The sequence below is a fragment of the Aristolochia californica genome, unplaced genomic scaffold (assembly GCF_029961685.1).
Source record: "Aristolochia californica isolate CCGP_79_NKW_82.1479 unplaced genomic scaffold, dmAriCali1.0.hap1 SCAF_5, whole genome shotgun sequence".
NCBI lineage: Eukaryota > Viridiplantae > Streptophyta > Magnoliopsida > Piperales > Aristolochiaceae > Aristolochia > Aristolochia californica.
Window position 1 is genome coordinate 45,048,573 of NW_027182214.1, and position 20,131 is coordinate 45,068,703.

At 39.7% G+C, this 20,131-nt stretch overlaps 2 protein-coding genes and 1 long non-coding RNA gene across 4 annotated transcripts; 1 reads left to right on the plus strand and 2 right to left on the minus strand.

Annotated features, from left to right (window-relative positions):
- The first annotated feature begins 887 nt into the window (after nucleotides 1-887).
- Nucleotides 888-4,149, plus strand: LOC137966408 (uncharacterized). 2 transcript variants are annotated; one of them, XR_011116206.1, is made up of 4 exons: nucleotides 888-2,055; nucleotides 2,167-2,299; nucleotides 3,409-3,535; nucleotides 3,616-4,149. It is a non-coding gene; the product is annotated as an uncharacterized lncRNA (long non-coding RNA). The 2 variants fall into 2 exon arrangements; XR_011116205.1 differs by having other exon boundaries at nucleotides 888-2,299; nucleotides 3,616-4,147.
- Nucleotides 4,150-6,499: 2,350 nt separating this feature from the next.
- Nucleotides 6,500-9,098, minus strand: LOC137965893 (uncharacterized GPI-anchored protein At4g28100-like). Its single transcript, XM_068812273.1, has 3 exons — nucleotides 8,798-9,098; nucleotides 7,694-8,638; nucleotides 6,500-6,927 (listed from the first exon to the last, which is right to left on the minus strand). The coding sequence occupies exons 2-3, from the start codon at nucleotides 8,321-8,323 to the stop codon at nucleotides 6,571-6,573; spliced, it is 987 nt and encodes a 328-aa protein (XP_068668374.1). The 5' UTR covers nucleotides 8,324-8,638; nucleotides 8,798-9,098; the 3' UTR covers nucleotides 6,500-6,570.
- Nucleotides 9,099-11,499: 2,401 nt separating this feature from the next.
- Nucleotides 11,500-19,230, minus strand: LOC137965883 (uncharacterized). The gene is made up of 10 exons (XM_068812260.1): nucleotides 18,959-19,230; nucleotides 17,372-17,719; nucleotides 16,025-16,269; nucleotides 14,128-14,212; nucleotides 13,331-13,516; nucleotides 13,050-13,220; nucleotides 12,746-12,955; nucleotides 12,413-12,584; nucleotides 12,043-12,214; nucleotides 11,500-11,931 (listed from the first exon to the last, which is right to left on the minus strand). The coding sequence occupies exons 2-10, from the start codon at nucleotides 17,675-17,677 to the stop codon at nucleotides 11,838-11,840; spliced, it is 1,641 nt and encodes a 546-aa protein (XP_068668361.1). The 5' UTR covers nucleotides 17,678-17,719; nucleotides 18,959-19,230; the 3' UTR covers nucleotides 11,500-11,837.
- Between the last annotated feature and the right edge of the window lie 901 nt (nucleotides 19,231-20,131).

Here is a 20,131-nt window from a genome sequence, read left to right on the forward strand (position 1 = left end):
GTCTGTCCGATGGTGGCGTCCCCGCAATGACGCCAAGCGTACAGGTACCTCATTTACAGATTCTCATGAGAGACGAGAGGGGAAAGGGTCACTTCCCGTGGTGTGTAAACGACGGACCATGGAAAGAAGTGGCCCATTCCAATAATATTTTATTTATTAAAAATATTAAAAAATTTAAAAGTTAACATTGCTACAAGATCCGGACCATAATTGTCAAGTTCAACCAAACCTCTCCCTCTGTAACGGGTCGGGGTCGGGTTTCCTGAAACTCAACTCCTACCCGGTCACCATCCCCATCCCGTCCTTGTTAACCCTTTTGTCATAAACCCGATCTATCTCTGACCTGTCCCTATCATCTTTAAACTACAACCGTCGATTTTATTCTAGTTTTACATGCAAAAATAAGCACAAGCATATGAGTCTGGATCCCATATAGAACATGATGCGCTTGTGCTGTCTTCTCCGCTAGCCTTTGGCCAAGATTTCTGCTGATGGACTGATGTTTCTGGTTTCTGATAAGAAAGATTGGTGATTTTAATTTTATAGAGGGAATGCAAAACCATTAAAGGGTTCTCATGATCCCATCGTCTTCACTGAAAATTAAACTAATTTTTTTAACATAGACCAGTTCTTGGGATTTCCTACTTTTCAGAAACAGATAATAGCCAGTTTTGATAGGAATCTTCGTGGTACTTGATCGAAAGATAATTGACAATGAAGCTTCAGAGATCCCCAGTGCTGTTTACAGGAACAACTTTTGAACCTTTGCAGCATACGACGTGGCTCATGATGCTAGGTTATACACTGGCGACTTCTGCCAGAGTCTTATTAATATCTTTGTTTCGTGGAATGAAACGGAAGATTCTTCCTCCTCTTCCGGGACACTGTTAGGTTCTCTCCTCGCCTCTCCGCTATACTCTTTCCAACCAAAAACCGGACAAGGGGAAGAGCTCCCTTTTGCATGGCGGAGTCCTTGCTTGTGGAAATTCCTGGGCCTTGTGTGCCGGGCAGTTTTTTTTTATCTCCGCAGATGGTTTCCCTCCGAATAATTTCATATTTGTAGGTTTTTGTTTGCTACATTTTGATTATGGAAGAATGGGAATTGTTACCTGATCACCTCCGATGCCGGCAAAGCGATGGCCGTCAGTGGCGTTGCTTCAGGCGCGCCGTCAACAATAATAGCTTCTGCGAGCTGCACCTTCTTCAAGCCCGCTACAGGCAGAGTAAACAGATGGTTCCCTACTGCATGAAGCTGCAAAGGAAGTTTCGAACTGCCTTGAGGCGTGCTGCAGTTTCGCCAACGGAGAAATCGTGCAGTAAAATAGAGGTAAAGAAGGGTGACTTGCGGATGGAATTAATTTCCATGGTCCTGCGCCGCTAAGCGTTCCCGTGATTCAGAGAACCAGGTTAAGAATGAAAAAATGTTAATGCGAGACTTACCAAACAGTCTTATGGCAATACCTCGCAGTTCTCTTCCGTATTTTGGCAACGCCTTCACTCCTTGTGAGAAAAAATTAGGGCCTGATGGAGACCATTTGCAGCGACGGTGCCTTCGTTCCAAGAATGTCGAGCCAGTCCCACTGAGCGGTTACCTGGTAGTGTTTTTCAGTTTTGCTTTTACCATTTCTCAATTTAGTACCTTCATATTTTTTCTTTTACTTCGCTTTTAGATTGTTCCTCTTTGCCGCAATGTGGAGAGCTTGAGACGTCTATGCAAAACCTGTCATCAGTGTGGCAGTAACCGCTTTGTCAACCTCGTTCGATGTTCGAGTTGTCAGAAAGAATTTTATTCCAAAAACTGTATTGCCGAATGATAATTGGTTTCTGGGTCTGTCATTTCAGATGATCATCTTCTGTCAAACTGCATTGACATTGGGGTGGAGCTGTGGTTTGATGTTAAGATACTTAAATGGTGTAAGTGAATTTTGACCTTTAAATCATAGGTACTGTGGAATGTCTGAAGAGGAAGTGAAAATAGCATGTCCCATTTGTCGTGGCCATTGCATTTGTAAGAAATGCTGCTCGCCTAGTGAACCGGAAGACACTGGATGTGAGGTCTGATCTCTTTATAGCTCTTTCCAAATATTTAAGCAAGCGGATATGCTCCATATGAATAACCTGAAATGCTGCAAATATTGATTCTCCCAATTATTCCATTTCTTCCAGGAATTTGTGAAAGGTCTGCATAAAACTGAGAAAATACTTGATGCCCATTATTTGATTTGTTTGCTTCTACCGGTGCTGAAGCAAATTAACTGGGAACAGAGAATTCAAATGGGAATAGAGGTGAATTTGCAAGGTGACTGTTATTCTATTTTCGTAGTGTATAATAGATATAGCCCTTTGCCTTACAAAAAAGATCAATTGAAAAAAGAGGGTGAGCTGTTGGTGGGATATTCCATAGATGTTGCCCACAATGTTCGTATGACCTTTATTTAAGCTGTTGCTGGGATATTCGAGGAGGCAGCCTTCCTGATCATATTGAAGAAGCTATACCCGATAAACAGAATGAAGAACATGATCATGGTCAAAGTGGGTACCTGTTTTCAGGACTGAGTCAGGAGACTGCCTCCACTTTGAGGTCAATCCCACTCGAATGGAAAATTAACAATAGTGATAGGGCCATCCCTTGCTCACCCAAGGAGCTAGGCGGCTGTGGGACCAATCTACTTGATCTGAAATGTGTTTTCCCATTAAATTGGACTCAGCAACTTGAAGGAACTGCAGAGGAAATAGCATGAAGCTATGAATTTTCAGAAGTATTAGATGCTCCTTCCTGTTTTTCCTTTTTTGTGCCAAAATGAACACCAAAGAGGGTGAGCTTTATGCTAATTTACACGACTCAGCCACTAGAGATGATTCTAATGATAACTATCTGTAGTGCCCCTCCACACAACATATTAAGGATGATGGCACAGAGCACTTTCAGAAGTACTGGATAAGAGGCCAGCCTGTAATTGTTCATAATGTTCTTGAAAGTACCTCAGATATCAACTGGGATCCTCAAGTGATGTTCCAGTCTATCATTGAAAGCCAGGGGACAGTATTCCAATACGAGGAAAAGTTAGTGAAGGCCATCGATTGCTTGGACTAGTGTGAGATAAGTTCTTTATGCTCTTTAGAGTGAGAGGGAGCGACAGAATTGATTGTTAAACAGAGAATCAACAGTATTGTTTACATCACAGATTTTTTTTTTAACTCGGCAGGCACAAATCAATATTGAACAATTTTTAAAGGAATATTTAGAGGGAAGGATGCATGGAGATTTGTGGCCTGAGATGCTCAGAATAACAGACTTGCCTCCATCCAATTTGTTTCAAGAACAACTCTCCAACCACTATACTAAGCTTCTTCATGTTTTACCATTTAAAAAATATACTAATCCCAACTCTGGTTTGTTTAACCTAGGTGTGAAGTTGCCAAAAAAGTTCTCAAAGACCGACCGGGTCCACAGGTATGTATTTAGTATGGAATTGCTGAAGAGCTTGGACGAGGTGATTCTGTAACAAAACTGCATTTCAAAATATCTGATGTGGTACATCCTACACTGTCATTTGGTTAATTTTGAATGCATTTTAGGATGCTGCTAGTTATGTTCGTTGTCCAATTTTTCAGGTTAATGTTCTGACACATGCAACAGAGGTAGTAATTCCCATACAACAGCTTAACAAGATAGAGAAGCTCAAAAAGAAGCAGAAGGCTCAAGATGAACAAGACCTTATTCCTTTAATGGACAACAAAGTTGGGGATAAAGTCAAACTGGAACCAGATTTGGCTGGCATTAGCTTCTGAAAACAAGAAATACACGAAATTGTTGACGAATGGGACAGAATGCAAAATATGGAAGGGTGTATAAAAACTGATTCTAACTTCCTCTATCGTGGATCACCAAGCTATGTAAAATCTGTAGATGGAGAAAAGATTGTTCAGGATGAAAAGAGGGGAAGCCTTCTTGGTTGTGGTGAAAAAACAATGCCCAAGTTTTGTGGCATTCAATGGGATGTTTTTCATAGAGAAGATGTACCGAATCTTGAGGCATACCTCAACAAGCATTTCAATGAGTTTCTGCACACATATTGTTCACCATATCAAACATGCAATATTCTTTCAAATGGATTTTAGATGTTAATTGGTAGGGGAATGGGGAAGGAAGGTATTGTTGAATGCAATCATGTTTGATGTACCTGGTAATAGATACACACAAATTGATTGCTTGCACACCTAGCATTTGTATGGGAAGCTTGATCCTGCTCATTGAAGGTTCCACCAGTGTGGCCCTGCCTAAAATTCTCAACATAGTTTAGTTCAAGGAATAGTTTATCTTTTTGTTTGTTTCATAGTCATTAATTAGAAACTTAGGCTTCACCATTTACCTAAAACTGTTTGTCTGACTATCCTTATAGTTTGGTGGTTTCAGCTGGCCAATATGCGCTCACCTGTATGATTGGCTTCTATTTTTTTTCCTCTTAGGAATACTCATTGAATGTTATGTTATTATTAGTTTTCATTGTAACTCTTGATTGATGCCGGTATGTCTGGTAGGCTGCTCATTCAATTCATGATCAAAGTTTTTTTCTCAATGCAACTTACAAGAGAAAGCTCAAAGAGGAGTTCTATAAGCAGCAGCTTCTGCGTTTGTGTTCTTCATTTAATTGTTTGCAGTGGTAACATACTTAATTGAAGTCAATTTTCCCTTTTATCTTGATTCTAGAAGTGGAACCTTGGAGAAGCTGTCATGATTCCTGCTGGATGTCCTATTCAACTTAGAAATCTTATGGTAAGTTCTATGAGGAAAATCATGAAGTTCTTATTTCCCTGACCCAAGAAAATTTCCAGATGTTGCAAATTTTTTTATGGTCACATTTACCTATAAAACTGTGATGTGTAGGCTTTCCATAATTTTGGTTGATTGATTTCAGAGATGTGGTTGTCCAACCTACATCAATGCCTGACTTTATTTGGCCTATCACTTTACTGATGTTAGAGCAGCATGGTAAAATCAAAATAGATTATCTAATCTTTCAGTCGAGGAGGACAAGGTGAACTTCAATTTGATGTTTTTGTTGGGGTATGCACGTGGAGAGAATTCTGCCATACATGAAATGGGTTTATTATGTTATAAGTAAGTTTTTTATAAGAAATATTTGGAGTCCATTGCTTATAAATTCAATTTCAGGCATTCTCTGGGCTTTTGTTCTCTCATTCAGTTAGTTTCATAATTTCATTTAAATATGATAATAGTCTAGGTGGAAGAGATAATGTTTGGAAGATTACCGTCATCATGGGCATGGAAATTTGATGGCTTCTGAGATTTTAATCCTGAGATGAAGTGGGATGGTTTTCCCTTTTTGAGATTGTGCCGTTGAACTATTCTGATTTGGTATTATCATTTCAGTCTTGTACGAAAGTGGGAATGGATTTTGTTTCTCCTGAAAGTGTGAGAAAATTATGTCTCTTTGTTCAACATAGTTTTCTCTGTTCTTATGTTTTGTGTGCACTGCATGATGAAATTTGTCAGTAAATAAGTTGAACAGTATCAGGTAAAGAAAATGGTAATCTATGGTATTGGTTCTGCTATTCAAGAAATTCCGGAGATGACTCTTGAACAGTTCCTATTTTTTCAATTTGAGGTCAAAAACTTAGTTAAAACCTGGGCAATATTCACTCTGAATGACTCAGTTTTACTTGAATACTAGTCCATCCAGGCAATATTAAATATGAATTACTCAGTTTACATTGAATGGTTACCCTGAGTGTATCTTGCTGATATGAATTACTCAGTTTACATTGAATGGTTACCCTGAGTGTATCTTGCTGTTAGACTTACTTGTCAATGTTTCTATACCTTCTTATCTAATATTGATTTTCCTTTTACCATTACACAGCAGATTAGATCCAAAGGAATGTCCTATTTCCTCAATTGTTGCTTAATCACATTACAGCATCCAGCATCTGCATTCTCATACTCTTCTGGCTGTTTGGCAATAGGGGGCTGTGAAGGAACTTAAAATATGACAATGGAGTGGTTTCTATTACCTCAAGAGCTAAGCTTGAGTAACGACAGACAAGACATTCAGCCGGAATTATCTCTTCGCATGTTATCACTCCAGACTAATTTCTTATCGTTTCCTCTCTGCTTCCCCTTTCGTCTCCACATCGTGACCCGAGACACGACCAACATCCTTTTGAATAACAGTTAATGGGCTCAAATAATTCATCTTTTCTGCGACCCTCAAGAGTCGCGACAAAGGCTAAAAAGTAGGAAAAAAAAAACTACTGATTCCCCTCGTGAAGTGAGAGAATCAATTCATAATTAAAACGAATCCCAAGAATTTCAACCAGAAAGGCCGAACAGATCGAACCTCGCAAGTGTAACTTTCCAGTTTCCTCATTCCGAAGTCGTCTATTAACACAGAAAGAGTAATTTGATTTGTATAAAAAATTTCACAAAAAAAAACGGTATTCAGAATGGAAGAAGATGAACAGGCCCGCACAATACTGAAAAAGCCTTCTCTAGTAGTTAGAAATTTCCTAGCCCACTTTTTACAGAAAGGAAGAGCCTGTAATGAATCACAGAAAGAGAAAAGTCAGAAGAAGAGATGGTATCAGAACCCCGAAAAGGAGAGCTGGGAGAGGTGACGAGAAAATGGGTAGCGAGGGAACTGAGAAAGCGGCGGAGTGGTCGAGTTTTTGGAATTGGAGGGAGTCGACGGCGAGTGGCATGTTTTCTTGGTCGGGACTGCACTTGGACTCGTGGGGCGGGTGCGAGCTGTACATGATGGCCCGGAGCACCGCTGACACCGTCGGGATATACGCTGTTTTGTTGCGAGCAAGGAGCCATGTGAGCCCCATGAGTTGACAGTCCCTACTGAACATTTTTCGGGCCCGTTCATTCCCGCCGCTGGTGCCATTAACGCCTCCCTTGAGCTGCAGAAAAAAAATCACCGCCATGAGAGTTGTAGAAGAGACATGAATGAATAAATTAATCTTACAGCAGACAATGCTCGCTTCCTTCTGAATGCACGTCACGTGAAGAATGAATAATAATGATGCTACATACAATTCTTGCCAATTGATACAGCAACAGAACGCATTAGCAGATACCGGAAATGCTAACAGATGACGAAAATGGATATATCGATCGAGAGCTTCTTCTGTTTCCTTAGGCAGAAAATAGCTTCAAAACTCAGAAAAGTTTAAAAATACAATCTTCCCCAGAGGTAAGACCTTTTATCGTTATTATAATTAATTTAAGAAAGTGGGATCACAGAGATGCCCACACAAGGACCAATTTCCTCCCAAAAGGTTTTGTATTTCATCTGTAAAAAGCCATAAGATATTGCTTTGCAGTGCAAAGAAAATAAACGAGATGAAAAGCTAATCTGGTTTTATTTCTTATACAATTAGGCTAGATTGTGAGCAAACCAAGGTAGCAAACAACAGGTAAAGCCACCAAAATCCAAACAGAGTTTTAATCCTTTCCCCAAGAAATGAAAATGGAAAAAGTGAAAACGGAAAGACTCTGCAAAGACCCCAGCATGCACTAGCCTGAAGCTTTCCCTGTCAATGCAGTGAAACATTCAAACTGGTTGTAGTAAAGAAGAAGTAAACTGGGTCTTTCCACGTGAAAAACATATTAAGATAAAAAATAAGGAACGGGAAGAAGGAATCACTTAATGGAGGGAAGCCAAACCTTTCCGAGAGATTCCAAGCACCGAGTGCACCCGGCGTAGGATGAATTCTTACAGTTCCGTTCCAAGCTTTTCACTGCAGCAGTCGGCGTTGCGTTCCGGTACGAGGAAACGTTGAAAGCAGCTGGGCAGCTTAAAGAGCTTATCTGGTGTAAGCGGATCCCACAAAAACAGAGAATAGTGTCGCAGGTTGCGTTCGGCTGCGCAAGGTGGATGTTCCGACTCTGTAACGAGCTTTGAAGCGAGTCTACGCATTTCTGTGAGTCATCAGGCATCATTGGCATATCGGAGGAAGCCGGAGCTTGAGCCCGAATTTGAAGGGCCGTCCGCGCGTGAGCGGCGAAGAGCCAAGCAGCAAGAACAGGGCAGCACCGGCTCCGGTCGAGGTTCCCGCCGCATGCCTCAGCAACGCCCCCGAATAGCTCGTCGGACAGGTCAAGCCGACAAATCTGCGCTTGGGTCTGGACAGGAAAGGCTGGAACCGTGTTCGGAGTTGAGAACTGACCCGGGTTTAGAGGCTGGTCGCCGCCGATGTCGGACTGAGACGAGGTTTCAGCGAGTGCCAAAGGAAGTACAGCAAATATCGCAATAGAGATTAAGAGATGAAGACGGAAGATCGAAGCTGACTGCATGGTTTACCTTGGAATGTTTTAACCGGAAAAAAAAAACTAAAGCGGAGAACCAAAGCTTCCCCAGTTCACGTAAGACACTCGTCTGCTCATCCACTCGAAATGCTTCTTCAAAACGACTCCGAAGCAGGAAGCTGAAGATGGCTCGTATCAGCTTTTACACAGAAATCTTTCTGAGATTCCCCCGAGGAAACCCGCTTTTGCAGCAGATCCCTTTAAAAGACGCTCGAACGATTCAAGAGATATTCAGCCACTTCGCCCTCACCGCTTTTTATCCATGTGAGACCGAGAATCAACGCACGACCCAGGAACAAAAACCTGAAATAGGGATTGAAAACGATAAAACGGGTTGAGTCCGTTTCCTCTCGGCCACACGAATCACAGATTTATGCAGAGAGCAACCTCTGTTACGGTGAGGACAAATATAATAATATAATAAAGTGTTTGAATGTGACAAAAGGAAATGAATGAAAATACCCAGATTCGACCATGAAAACAATAAAAAAACGGAATAAAAACAGGGGAGATGGGAAAGGTGTCTAGGAGTGACAGGGAGAGAGATTTGTCTGATTGTGGCGTCCTTTTCCTTTTCATTCTCTCTGATTAGCCTGATTAGAGAAGTGGGGGATCTCTCTTTTTCTTTCTTTTTTCCTGCTTTTGCTTTTGTCTCCGCGCCACCTTCGCGCCCGAGAGCATGTGACCCGGCGAGCCTACGAAGTTCAAGCAGATCTGGACCTAGGCGGACGACGGCTCTGCGTTATTTGCTTTGCTCACAGAACGGGGGAGTTGATCGCCGCCCTCCGCCGTGACCTCAAGGGAACTTGATTGATCAATTATGAATTATGCTTGGAAGATTTTTTAAAGATAAAAGAAAAAGAGTTGGTGGTGGGGTCGGGGTAGAAGTCAGGTATAGTGGTACCTGAATACCGAGCTGTCTTCCACGAGATGATGGGCTTCTTCTTACCAAAAATCAAATTATTGGTGCACTCATAGGAAATTACAGAACGACCGGCTCTATTGGTTTTTTCATGGTTAGAAACTCTAATGAGAGAGGTCGGGGCGTGGGTCATTTGTGGAGGTTCCCCATATCGCTGCCTTCGCGAAAAGGTAGTGTTCATGGCCGCAGGTGACGTGTTTTTTTTTGGACGGATTTGGTACAGAAAAGAAATCTCTGCGAAACTGAATCATCGTCGTGCGATTAGGTTGCTCGTTATCTACAGACAGGAATCGTGCTCGACAGCAGGAAGAAGCTCGCTTTACTGAGAAAAAGATGTAGATAAATTGCAAAAGGCAGAAGAAGAAAAAGAAGCCAAAGCAAAGAAGCAGCTAGCTGCAGATTTGATCCCTCACATCTACTGTTTCTTCCCCATCTATTCCGCATAAAGAAAACGTCTTGGACCAGCGACAGCTTCGTTTCCCGATAATAATCTTTCCCACTATTCTTTTCTAAAAGAGATAAATAAAAAACCAATGGCGTTGCTCCATCTTCCGGAGCGAGAAGGACAAGAGCTCAGAGTCAGATGGGAGGGATGTCAGAGTGGAAACATAAGATAAAAAGCTGGGAAGGAAGCGCCAGCCGCTTTGGCTTAAACTTATAAGCAACGATTAACCAGAACACGCATGGGGCAGTGTGCGGCAATGGTGACAAAATCACCAGATTCTATTGCAGCTCAAAAGAGATCAATAATGCACAAAACCCAACTACTCTTCCTCTCAGTGCTTAGTGAAGTTAGTGCGGTGGGCTTAGCTTTTTAATCCACTTTTAAGCTTTTGTAAAGGGTTCTTCTTCTTTACGTAGGTAATTGTGGCGAGACGGTTTTTACAAGGGGTTGGAGCAGAAGAAGATAGGCTTTGGAAGCTTTTGAAGCAGCTTCCCAGAAGCTTTCATGGCGATTTCCGTTGGTAATTGAGCTTTAAAAGGAGGAGCAGACCCAACTACTCTTCCTCAGTGCATAGTGACGTTAGTGCGGTGGGCTTAGCTTTTTAATCAACTTTTAAGCTTTTGTAAATGGTGCTTCTTCTTTTCGTAGGTAATCGCGGCGAGATGGCTTTTATAAGGGGTTGGAGCAGGAGAACTATACTTTGGTTGCTTTTGAAGCAGCTTCCCAGAAGCTTTCATGGCGATTTCCGTTGGTAATTGAGCTTAAAAAGGAGGAGCGGAAAAGGGTTAATCATGTCTTAAAAGTGTCGTTTGAAAAGACCAGCAAAGATCAGAGCCGGTACGGGATCTACTCTTCTGGATGCGCCTGTAAGTAATATATATTATAATTTTCTGGGCTCTTTCCTGTCCACCCGAGTTCACAGCAGGAGACTATTCAACGTCAGTCACGGCGTCGCCTCGAGCAAAAAGTGCCCCGCTTGCAGGTAAGGGAGTGCAAAATCTCAGTCCCCTACGATCAAGTATAAAACAGAATCTCTTATTCATTAAAATTTTTAAAGAGTATTAACTGAATAAATATCGTTACAGAGCGTTTTACAAACTAAATCTACGAAATCACTACGAGCCATTGAAGGAGAACTTCAATGATCCTCTCGTCTAAACTAAACCTACGAGCTCTTTCTGCAAATGGGTATTCAAATTTTCTCAAATCTGAGCTCTTCAAATTGACTTCAAAGAGTGAAAATGAAAGCAATGTATGAAAAAGAAACCTCTGCTTGATCTGAGAACTTCTCTTTCAGCTGTTGGAAGGTAGAATTTTTCTTATGTTAGGTTCATCGACCTCACAATCTTGACTGTCTGCCTAACCGCGCTGACCATTGAAAATCCAGTATCATGGTCTGGCAGCCGGAAAGTGAGACTTGTAATGAAAACAAAAAAGGAGAAACAAAAAGGGTTCATTAAATCGAGACAGAGAAGAGAGAAGATTGGAGGCTGTCATCTACTGCAGTTTTACAGTGGATGGATGAGGGCAGAGACGCCGAAGTAATCTTCCCCTGAAGATAATTACGGGACGGCGCCATACAATCTCCATTCTGGAGAAAACAACAAAGATGTATTTACGGATGACGGAAGATCCCATCCCAAGCTGCCGTACTAGCTCTTGCTATTACAGAGACTGACATGGTCCTTCCACTTCGTTGTTCGGCTTCACGCCTGGCCTTGCAACTGTCTTTTTTCTTTTACGAACTGGTGTAATTTACTGGGAAAAATCGAAAAAAGATAAAACTGTACCATTTAATTCAAAATTTGGAGGCTACCAAATAGATAAAGGAGATTACAGTGAAACTATACAGTACAAACTGGTTAGTAAATCTCTAGAAATTTACAGCATAACAGTACAAAATTGGGGTTGGTAATCCTATCTAAACACTGCAAGTCCATATGACTTGCAGGGACAACCTATATCACCCTAAACGGAAATCTTGATCAGCACAAGTATGAAACTGCGCTTCTTCTGACATGGGAAATGCAATCTTTTCTTCTTCACAAAAAATGGGAAAGCCGCATATAAATGATGTCAAATGCTCCTTGGGCACGGCCACTGACATGGTATCTCAAGACATTAATTTGCTGCAATCACTGTTGCTGTTCATAAATCTGCATGTAAGCCTCAGAGAGAGCTACCATTTGAGGAAGAGTTTCAGCAACATGCAGGTCCTGCATTTCATACCTGCAAGATATTTATGAGCGCATCAACTTATTAGACAGTCTTGTAACAGATTTTAGCAGATAATAAAGATCCAACAGTTTTCCGAGTAGTAAACAAAAGTTTGATCTGTACCATAGCTCCTCTGACTTTCTCTGCACAAAGACCCTGTAAAATCCTTCACCAGGCTTGCCATCGTGAACAATATTAGCAATTAGATCATACTTTGACCTAAGCTTTTCGTTCTCCTTGGGAGTTGGCAATGGAATATAATCCTTTAACTCAAGATTTTTCACCGGAAAGTTCACTGTTCACAAATAACACCAGCAACATAGAAATGTAAGGTAGACTGTCAAATCATCACCACATTTCACAAGGAATTTACCTTTACTTTGAGATAAGTCCTATGACTGTGCTTCTACAATAATTAGGGATCTTAGTAGGTTCTCAAAATGGTAGTGACAATAAATTATGGCCAAATGAATCAATAAGTATATGAACTCACCCAGAGTGGGGTTTTTCTCTACGAAGAAATTGTTCTTTGTGAACCGCCGCATGTGAAGAATTACGTACTGTGGAAGCTTTGTTACACGATATCTCATTCTTGCAACACAAGGCCGTACAACTTCAGTGACTAACTCTCCGTCAAATTTCTTCAGTATGTTGAAGAGTGGAACCTAAAAACATAAAAAAAAGGCAACTATGAGATCACTAATTTAATCCAATACGATGCCAAAGTGGACAAAGTTTAGCAAACTATAAAATGGAAATATTGCACAGAATACAAAATAGATAGAAGTCAAATTATATTTATCTGATTTTTGTCAACCAAGAATACCTGAGGTATAATATTCTTCTCCATGACATCTTTGAAAAGGGGAGGTGGAGGTAAATCGAGTCCAAGCATTAAGAATGGCATTCTAGATGTCTCTGTGACCACATTTGGACGCTCTGTCCCACCTTCAGTGACACTTTCATTGTTATTCTGGTCATCCTCCTTCTCAGCAGATGCCTTTACTTGTATTTCCTTAACTACTTCTAGCTCTCCCTTCAAAAGTAAGCCAAGGTTAGACAATGTAATTCAGAAGACTATGCCCCAACTATGGCAACTTGAATACATACTTCTAAGAAACATTAAATACCTGAAAGCATTTGTGAATAATGCTATTAGAATTTTTCTTTGACCCCTTGAGATCTGCGTGAAGAGTATTAAGCAGCCAAGACATAAACTCAACTGGGTCTGATTGCGCACCTATTCGAAACCTTTTCTTGCTAGCTTTCATAACTGCCTGTAGAAACTCATGAGGGCTAACCTGCAAACAAGTTTGAAAAATAACTCATAAGAAGAGGAGATTGTGTGTGGCATGGTGTGTCTCATAGAAAATGGGGATAGAAAAGGAGCTAAAACACAAACTAACACCACCTGTCCCTTAAAATTCCTTGCATGCCAAATTTTACGAGTAAGCTCTCCAAATCGATGAACAAGAGGTGACTTGCAGTTCCCATAATTTTCAGGGATAAGGAAGAAGTTCCTCAAGGGTGTAACCCGCATCAAAGATTGAATTGTAACATTCACAAAATCAGTCTCCTTAATGTTATTGAGGCCAACCTGAACGCAAAAGTTTAATTAGAATAAGCAGTTTTGATATCAGAGGCTTCACATACAGAACAGATCAAAAGATAATAGTAATAACCTTTTTTTAATGGTTTTTTTTAAATGATAACCTTTTTTTAATGTTGAACTCCAAATCCTAGTAACTTTTATAAGACAAACCCAGACCCCACACTAGAGCACCCATGCGGCCATCGAGTCAAAGGGTCAACCCAAAAATAGCAATAATTAATAAATAACTGCTTGAATGTTCAACTCAAAAGAGGAATTCTGACATCCATTGGATGCCTATTAATGTAAAGTGTTGGATCAAGTCTCAGCATCAACTGGAAGCTGAAAGGAATCAGACGTTGCCTGTATATCCCACCACAAGAATTTGCAACTACAGCCTGACTACTACATAAACCTATTCAACACCGATAACAAAACAAACTTGAACAAACCTACTATGAAATGCTGACAAATCACCAGCTTCCCCCAATTGAAGGTATTTCATTGTAACCCGTTCCTCAAAAATGATTTCTTTAACAATGCAATCCAGCCCATTTCACTGACAAAATTCTGCTTCGCTTACCATTAATAATGACATCCACAAACAAGTTACTTACCATTCCAGGGAGATAGTCTGAACCATCGAGTGCCCTCGACCACTGCTTATTTTTGTCAAGTTGTTGCACTTGTTCCCGAGTGAATCTGCACAAGTACAGCAGATGATACATAATTCAGCCATGTGAAGGAACCATAGTTAAAACTAAAGAAACTTTTTAAACCCAAAAAAAGAAAAAAAAAAGAAGTAGAAGTAAAACTAAAACTAAATAGATCAACTATGCAGAGCTTTCTTTTGAATGGGGAATATTCTTATTAATCAAGAAAAAAAAAGAGGGTGGTGCAGAAAAAGACCCCTGCCTCCTCCCAAACAAAGCAAGATAAAGAACTGGACCATCCCCAACATGTGATTGCAAGGCATGCAGCCTCGGATTTCACAATACTATCAGCAGTACAGTTAGCTGAGCAAAGGACACACTACTAAGGGATAGGATGAGTATAGCAAATACTGCAAAACCCTTCAAAGATAAGGATCATTGAACATGGCATCCAACTAATTACAAGACCAGTACCCATTCAACAATCAAACAAGGATGGTTTAGAAGAGCCACAAGAGTAATTCCATGAAAGAGGGCAGCAAGCTCAACCTCCATAGAATCAACAAAGCCAGCTGGGCCAGATTAGAAGAAAATGCTGAAGAAGGAATCATTGGTTATTGCTCAAGAAGGGCCAAGAAAGGAGGGTGGAGAGAAGATATAAAGACCAAAATTGTGGAAAGGAGAATTCTCAAACCCGGAAAGCAAGCGGATAGGGAGGATATATTCTGGTTCTGAAAACTTCTCTCTTTTAGTAAAATCATAGTGAGGATCCTAGTTACTTTTGATGGTGCCCAGACTGAAGCCACAAGCTGATTAGGTAGACGTGTTAGGAGATCACAGTGTCCTAAAAGAGCTTCCTTTTCAGATCAAAATATCATATCCAAGGCCTCTTATAGAAGTACTTTCAAGGGGAAAAAGAAGGAAATTGGCATGAATAGAATTTGAGACCATTAGTGAACACCTGAAAACGTGATGCAGGCGGGAATATTTAATGTGGGTACATATTTGGATCCTTAATCAGATCCGGGGCAAGTAGTCGAATCCGTAATCGGATCTTTTGTATTGAACCCGGGTTGGACCATAATTTTTAGGGTTAGGGTTTGTTTTATTTTGAGTTGCAGCCCGGGCTTGTCGGGGGCGTTGAGTTTTTTTAAAACGATGTTCTGTGAACAGAGAAGGGAATTGTTGAAAATTGAAATTGTAAATCGATTTAGAGAGGTTTTCTCTACGATTTCAGGGCGGATTTCTTGTGTTCCTCCCGTGATTCTCAGCTTGATTTGCATACAGGATAATCGCTATCCTGTCCTGCATCAAAATGAGACCCCAAGATCCCGAAGTTTGAAATAGAAAGGATGATTATGTAGATACATTTTTTATTAACAATTATAAAAGCATTGGAGAATGCCTCCAACTAAAATATTTTCTGCGGCTTGAAAAAGCAAGCCAAATCTAGTAGAAGGTTCATTTTCGACATGGATATCGAACCCATGTACAAATCTAATAGAAACTTCCCAGGTGGCTCACTGGCTCGGTAATCTCAACTAAATTTATTTCCAATAAATAACAAACTCACATGGATTGAACCTTTGGCCAAAGGCCACACCAAGGGGGAGGGGAGAAAGTGGATTCAAGTGCCACAACTAACTACTAATCAACGCATTAAAGATAATAAAAATAAACCTTCTCTGAAAAATAAATCAATACATTAAAAAATAAATTAATTAATTAAAAATAAAATATAAAAAGATTAGTAACCTTCTGTCTAAAAAGCAAGAATAAATAAATCAAATGACTCACAAACACATCAAAGCAAAGTAGAACAGAAAAAGACAAAAAACATAGACATAAGAGAGGTTCAAACCTTGGGTTCAGAACATGTCGAATGTCATCAAGTGATGAATCATTAATTTCATATCCATCTGGAAGACAATAAACCTTTTCTGTTTGTAGATTGATGTAGACATGATGCCCAGCTTCAAGACTATGAGTATATGCATGAGACTTTCGGCCTCTCCCTTGAAAGTACTTTCCACAGACTAGGCATGCATAGACGTTCAAATTTGAGAGAGACACAGAGCAGAACCTCTCAAAATCGAAGTCTAGAACCTGTTTAGAGAAAATTGGTCCAAAACACATGCTAAAATAAGTGTTCAAGTAGGAATTTTAGAATGATACAAAAAAAGAACGCTGAGTAAACCATCTGTAAAATCTCTTTTAAGTTACCTGTTTTCTACTCAAACAAGGATAATTTCACGTGAAGAGTATAAATAAATTATGGGGGGATAAAGATGAAGAAGTCGACCACTCTTCCTCCTCCGTCATTCTTCTTCCTAGTTTCTCACTCAGCACTCTGTTCTTCTTCTCTCATCTCTCCTTTTTACCCGGGTCAATCTTAAATCTTCACCTGATGGGACTCTAGGATTAAACATGGTATGAAAGCAGGTCGTAGAGTTCCAAAGCTATTGCTTCAAGGTGTTAGCAGCCAAGGAAGATAATATGTTTTGCAGACATGGGAAGGTTAGAGCTTGTCACACTGTTTCTCTCTCAGATAAGTAAATCAATTCCCTGTTTTCCTTCATCTTTGAAAGAAAAAGCATCCTAATAATGTTTCACACCGAGGGTGTAGATTCAGAAAATTCTTATAAGAGTTTCAGTTTTTTATTTTTTTAAGAATAAATTGCACCAGAACAGTGCAGTGAATCCCCCAACATGAATCTCATGCTCTTTTTCTTGATTAATGGTACCCTTCAAATTAGAACCAAAATTGGTTTTTTGTCCTCATATGAGAGTTTCTCTTGACTTTGTACACAGGTTTGAGACTTTTTTGTCTCCTTTTTCCAAAACCCGCATACAGTCTAAAAGTATAACACGAGAATTATCAATAATTTAATTCTCATTAATGTTTCCAGGAATTTAATTATTCAGATATAAATTATTTGTCCTTCACACTTTCAAAAAACGGAATTCTACAATATGTTCCATTAGAGCCTCTACTTGTCTTCCTATGTATTAATTGTTTAGAAAATACAGGAACAACCAGATGCAAAAGGTTCTCTTCTTTACTTTCTTTATGAAAACATAATCAGAAGCATTTGACTAAAACATTAGATCCTAAACTTGATACATAAAAAAAACCATGATACCCATAAATCATTTATAACCAAAACTCAAAGAAAACAAAAATAAGATGAAGAAAGATGACAATCACCTGGCGATTCACAGTATCCAAGTATGGACAATCTCTACGTATCTCAACCTGCCGCAGCTGCCTCCGCTGATCAGGTCCATGTTCAGATGCATAGCCATCACTCTCATCATCCAAATAATCTTCTTCATCATCTTTAGCTCCATTTTCTTCTCTTTTCTCTTCTTCTTCCTCCTCATCATCATCACCATATGAAGCAAGTGGGAGAATACCATTACCAATAGAACTAGGGAGAGAAGATAACTGAGTCTGCTTTCGCCGCTTAGACTCGGGCAAGAGCTCCTTCTCTTCTTCCCTTGTTGTTTTCATCCTCTCAGAACTCAAAACACTCAATACTTCAGACAGTACGACCTACGAGATCAATCAGACTATATCAATTGCAAGGCTCATCAGCCATGAATCCATAACAACTTGTCTGGAAAAACTAAAACCTATGAAAAAAACATTTTCTATCATAGATATCCACCAAAATAGGGATTACATTTACATTTTGAGCTTATGGAACTAGATCCATAGTGAATGAAAATGTCAGTGACTGTTGAAGAGGAAGTGAAGTAACAGATGTGGTAAGACTAAACTTTTATTGTATAAGAGCTATGGTTCTACGAATGCCAGATGAAGAAGAGTAACCATCAAAATGGTTACAGCTTTCTACACAAAAGGCAGGTTTAGCTAGTGAGGTTCTACGAAGAACCCGATGCTATCAACTTTGATAGACTCAAACCTGTTGCATCCTGCCTGACTCATTTTAAAACATCCTCTCACTGCCTTGCTTTTTAAGGAGATTCACATAACAATGAAAAACAAAAGAAGTAAAGGTGCAAGAGACTCAAGATTCCCACAACTTGTTGAACCAAATCTTGACTGGGGTTTAGAATTGGAAACCTCGAGAGCAAGAAGGGACAAGGGAGCAGAAATGCTGTCGACAGCATGCAGGGTAGGAGAACAGGAGAGGCCTATCAAGTATTAAAACTTCTTTTCTTTGTTTCTACAGAGTCTGGCAACAGGCTTATATCCAATCTACGACAGGTTTACTGCTGAAGGAAAGTAAGAACAACAGGAAAAGAGAGTGAAAGTAGTTCCCAGAGTGAACTGAATTATCTAGAGAATAAATTTTTCGGTATCACTTGATCCTACGGAATGTGCAGTAGAATTTGGTTTTTGTCTTATTGTGACCCAGCGGGAAACAACAGAAGAATTATTTATAGGAAGCATTCATATTTTTCCCAACTTCAACAATCAAAGTCTAGAAACGCTCTCAAATAGATTATCAGTTGGATATAACATACAATAACAAATATCACAGCCTAATACTAAATAAAAAGTAAACCATATAATACGGCTGAGTGAAGAACCGCTAAAAATCGAATAATCAATAGCAGAATACAATAACATACTCAAAAAGACTGTATAGTTGTGACATAAACTGACATGATTGTAACATAAGCAGAAAGGGATCCGCATAGGAGAAGCCAAGCAAAAAATAGTCTGGTAAATAAAACGATTTAGTGATATGAAATATGCAGAAAATGGTTGGAAAATAACATAGATTAATTCAAACATATAAAACGAGTTATGAGAATCTCCCACCTATGTAATGATTCAGTGGGAAAACACCGCAGAAGGAAGACCGAAGCTTTCTCGCAGAAAACTGGCGTTCGTCCGGCCAAGCAGATCGAGGAAACCACGAAGCAGAATCGAATGCACGCGCGACGGCAGCGTAAGAAGAACGAACGCGGAGGACCACTCCTTCTGGAAGTAAATTCGGATCGGATGAGAAGGAAGAGATTGAATATGGACGAGGTTGAGAATAGTCACTCGTTAAAGAGGGAAATAGGGTTTCGCTCTAGCAGCATCGTGCTTTCTGGGGGAACCAGTGAACTGTCAACTCGAGGGGAGCACTAGTGAAATTCATCTCGCGGTCTTCATTTTTGCTCAGAAATCCGCTTACAGGCATCCGAATGTCCGAAATAGGAAAATAACGAAACCGTTCGGGATCGGATATCCGAATGTCACTCAATAGGATCATATCCTTACCCGAATCCGAAAATATTTATGGGCACAAGGTAGATAAATATTACTAACCAACTTATTTCCTTTTTTTAAATAATTTTATTAAAAAACATAAGTAATGGAATTATTATTAATATAATAAAATAAATAATATTTTTATAGATCACATAATTTAAAAAAACTAATCGAATTCAATAAATATGGAGAATAATTGGTCTCTTGAATTGAATGCATTCAACTAAGATAAAAAATCATAATTCAATAATTAATTAGAAGTAAACATTGGACGGACAGGACCGAACTCGACATTGCGTAGTTCTTGCTACTCAGGAACCAAAAGAATTCTTTTTTCGAGACTGCTCCATTCTCAGGAAATCAAAGATGCTCACTGATTTTGGGGTGTAAAAAAACAAAAATAAATCCAATGCTGTCGCTGATATATTTTATAACGCTTGGTTCAGATGGCTTATTATTCAATGAACATCAGATTTTGGCCATAAACAGACAACAATGTAGAATTACCAAAGAAAACAAGTAAATTGTTTCGTTTATTTATGAAAAAACCCCAACACGTACTTACACAAAGCAGTGGAGCGGAAGTTGATTCTAGCAGTTGGTTGGAAGCAATAGTGGGCAAACGAATCTAAGAAATCTAAAGAAAGAAGAAAAATAAAGGCGAGACGAAAAAACAAGGAATTTCTTTACTATAATTGCTTATTTTTCGCTTATTTTCTTTACAAGAGTACATGG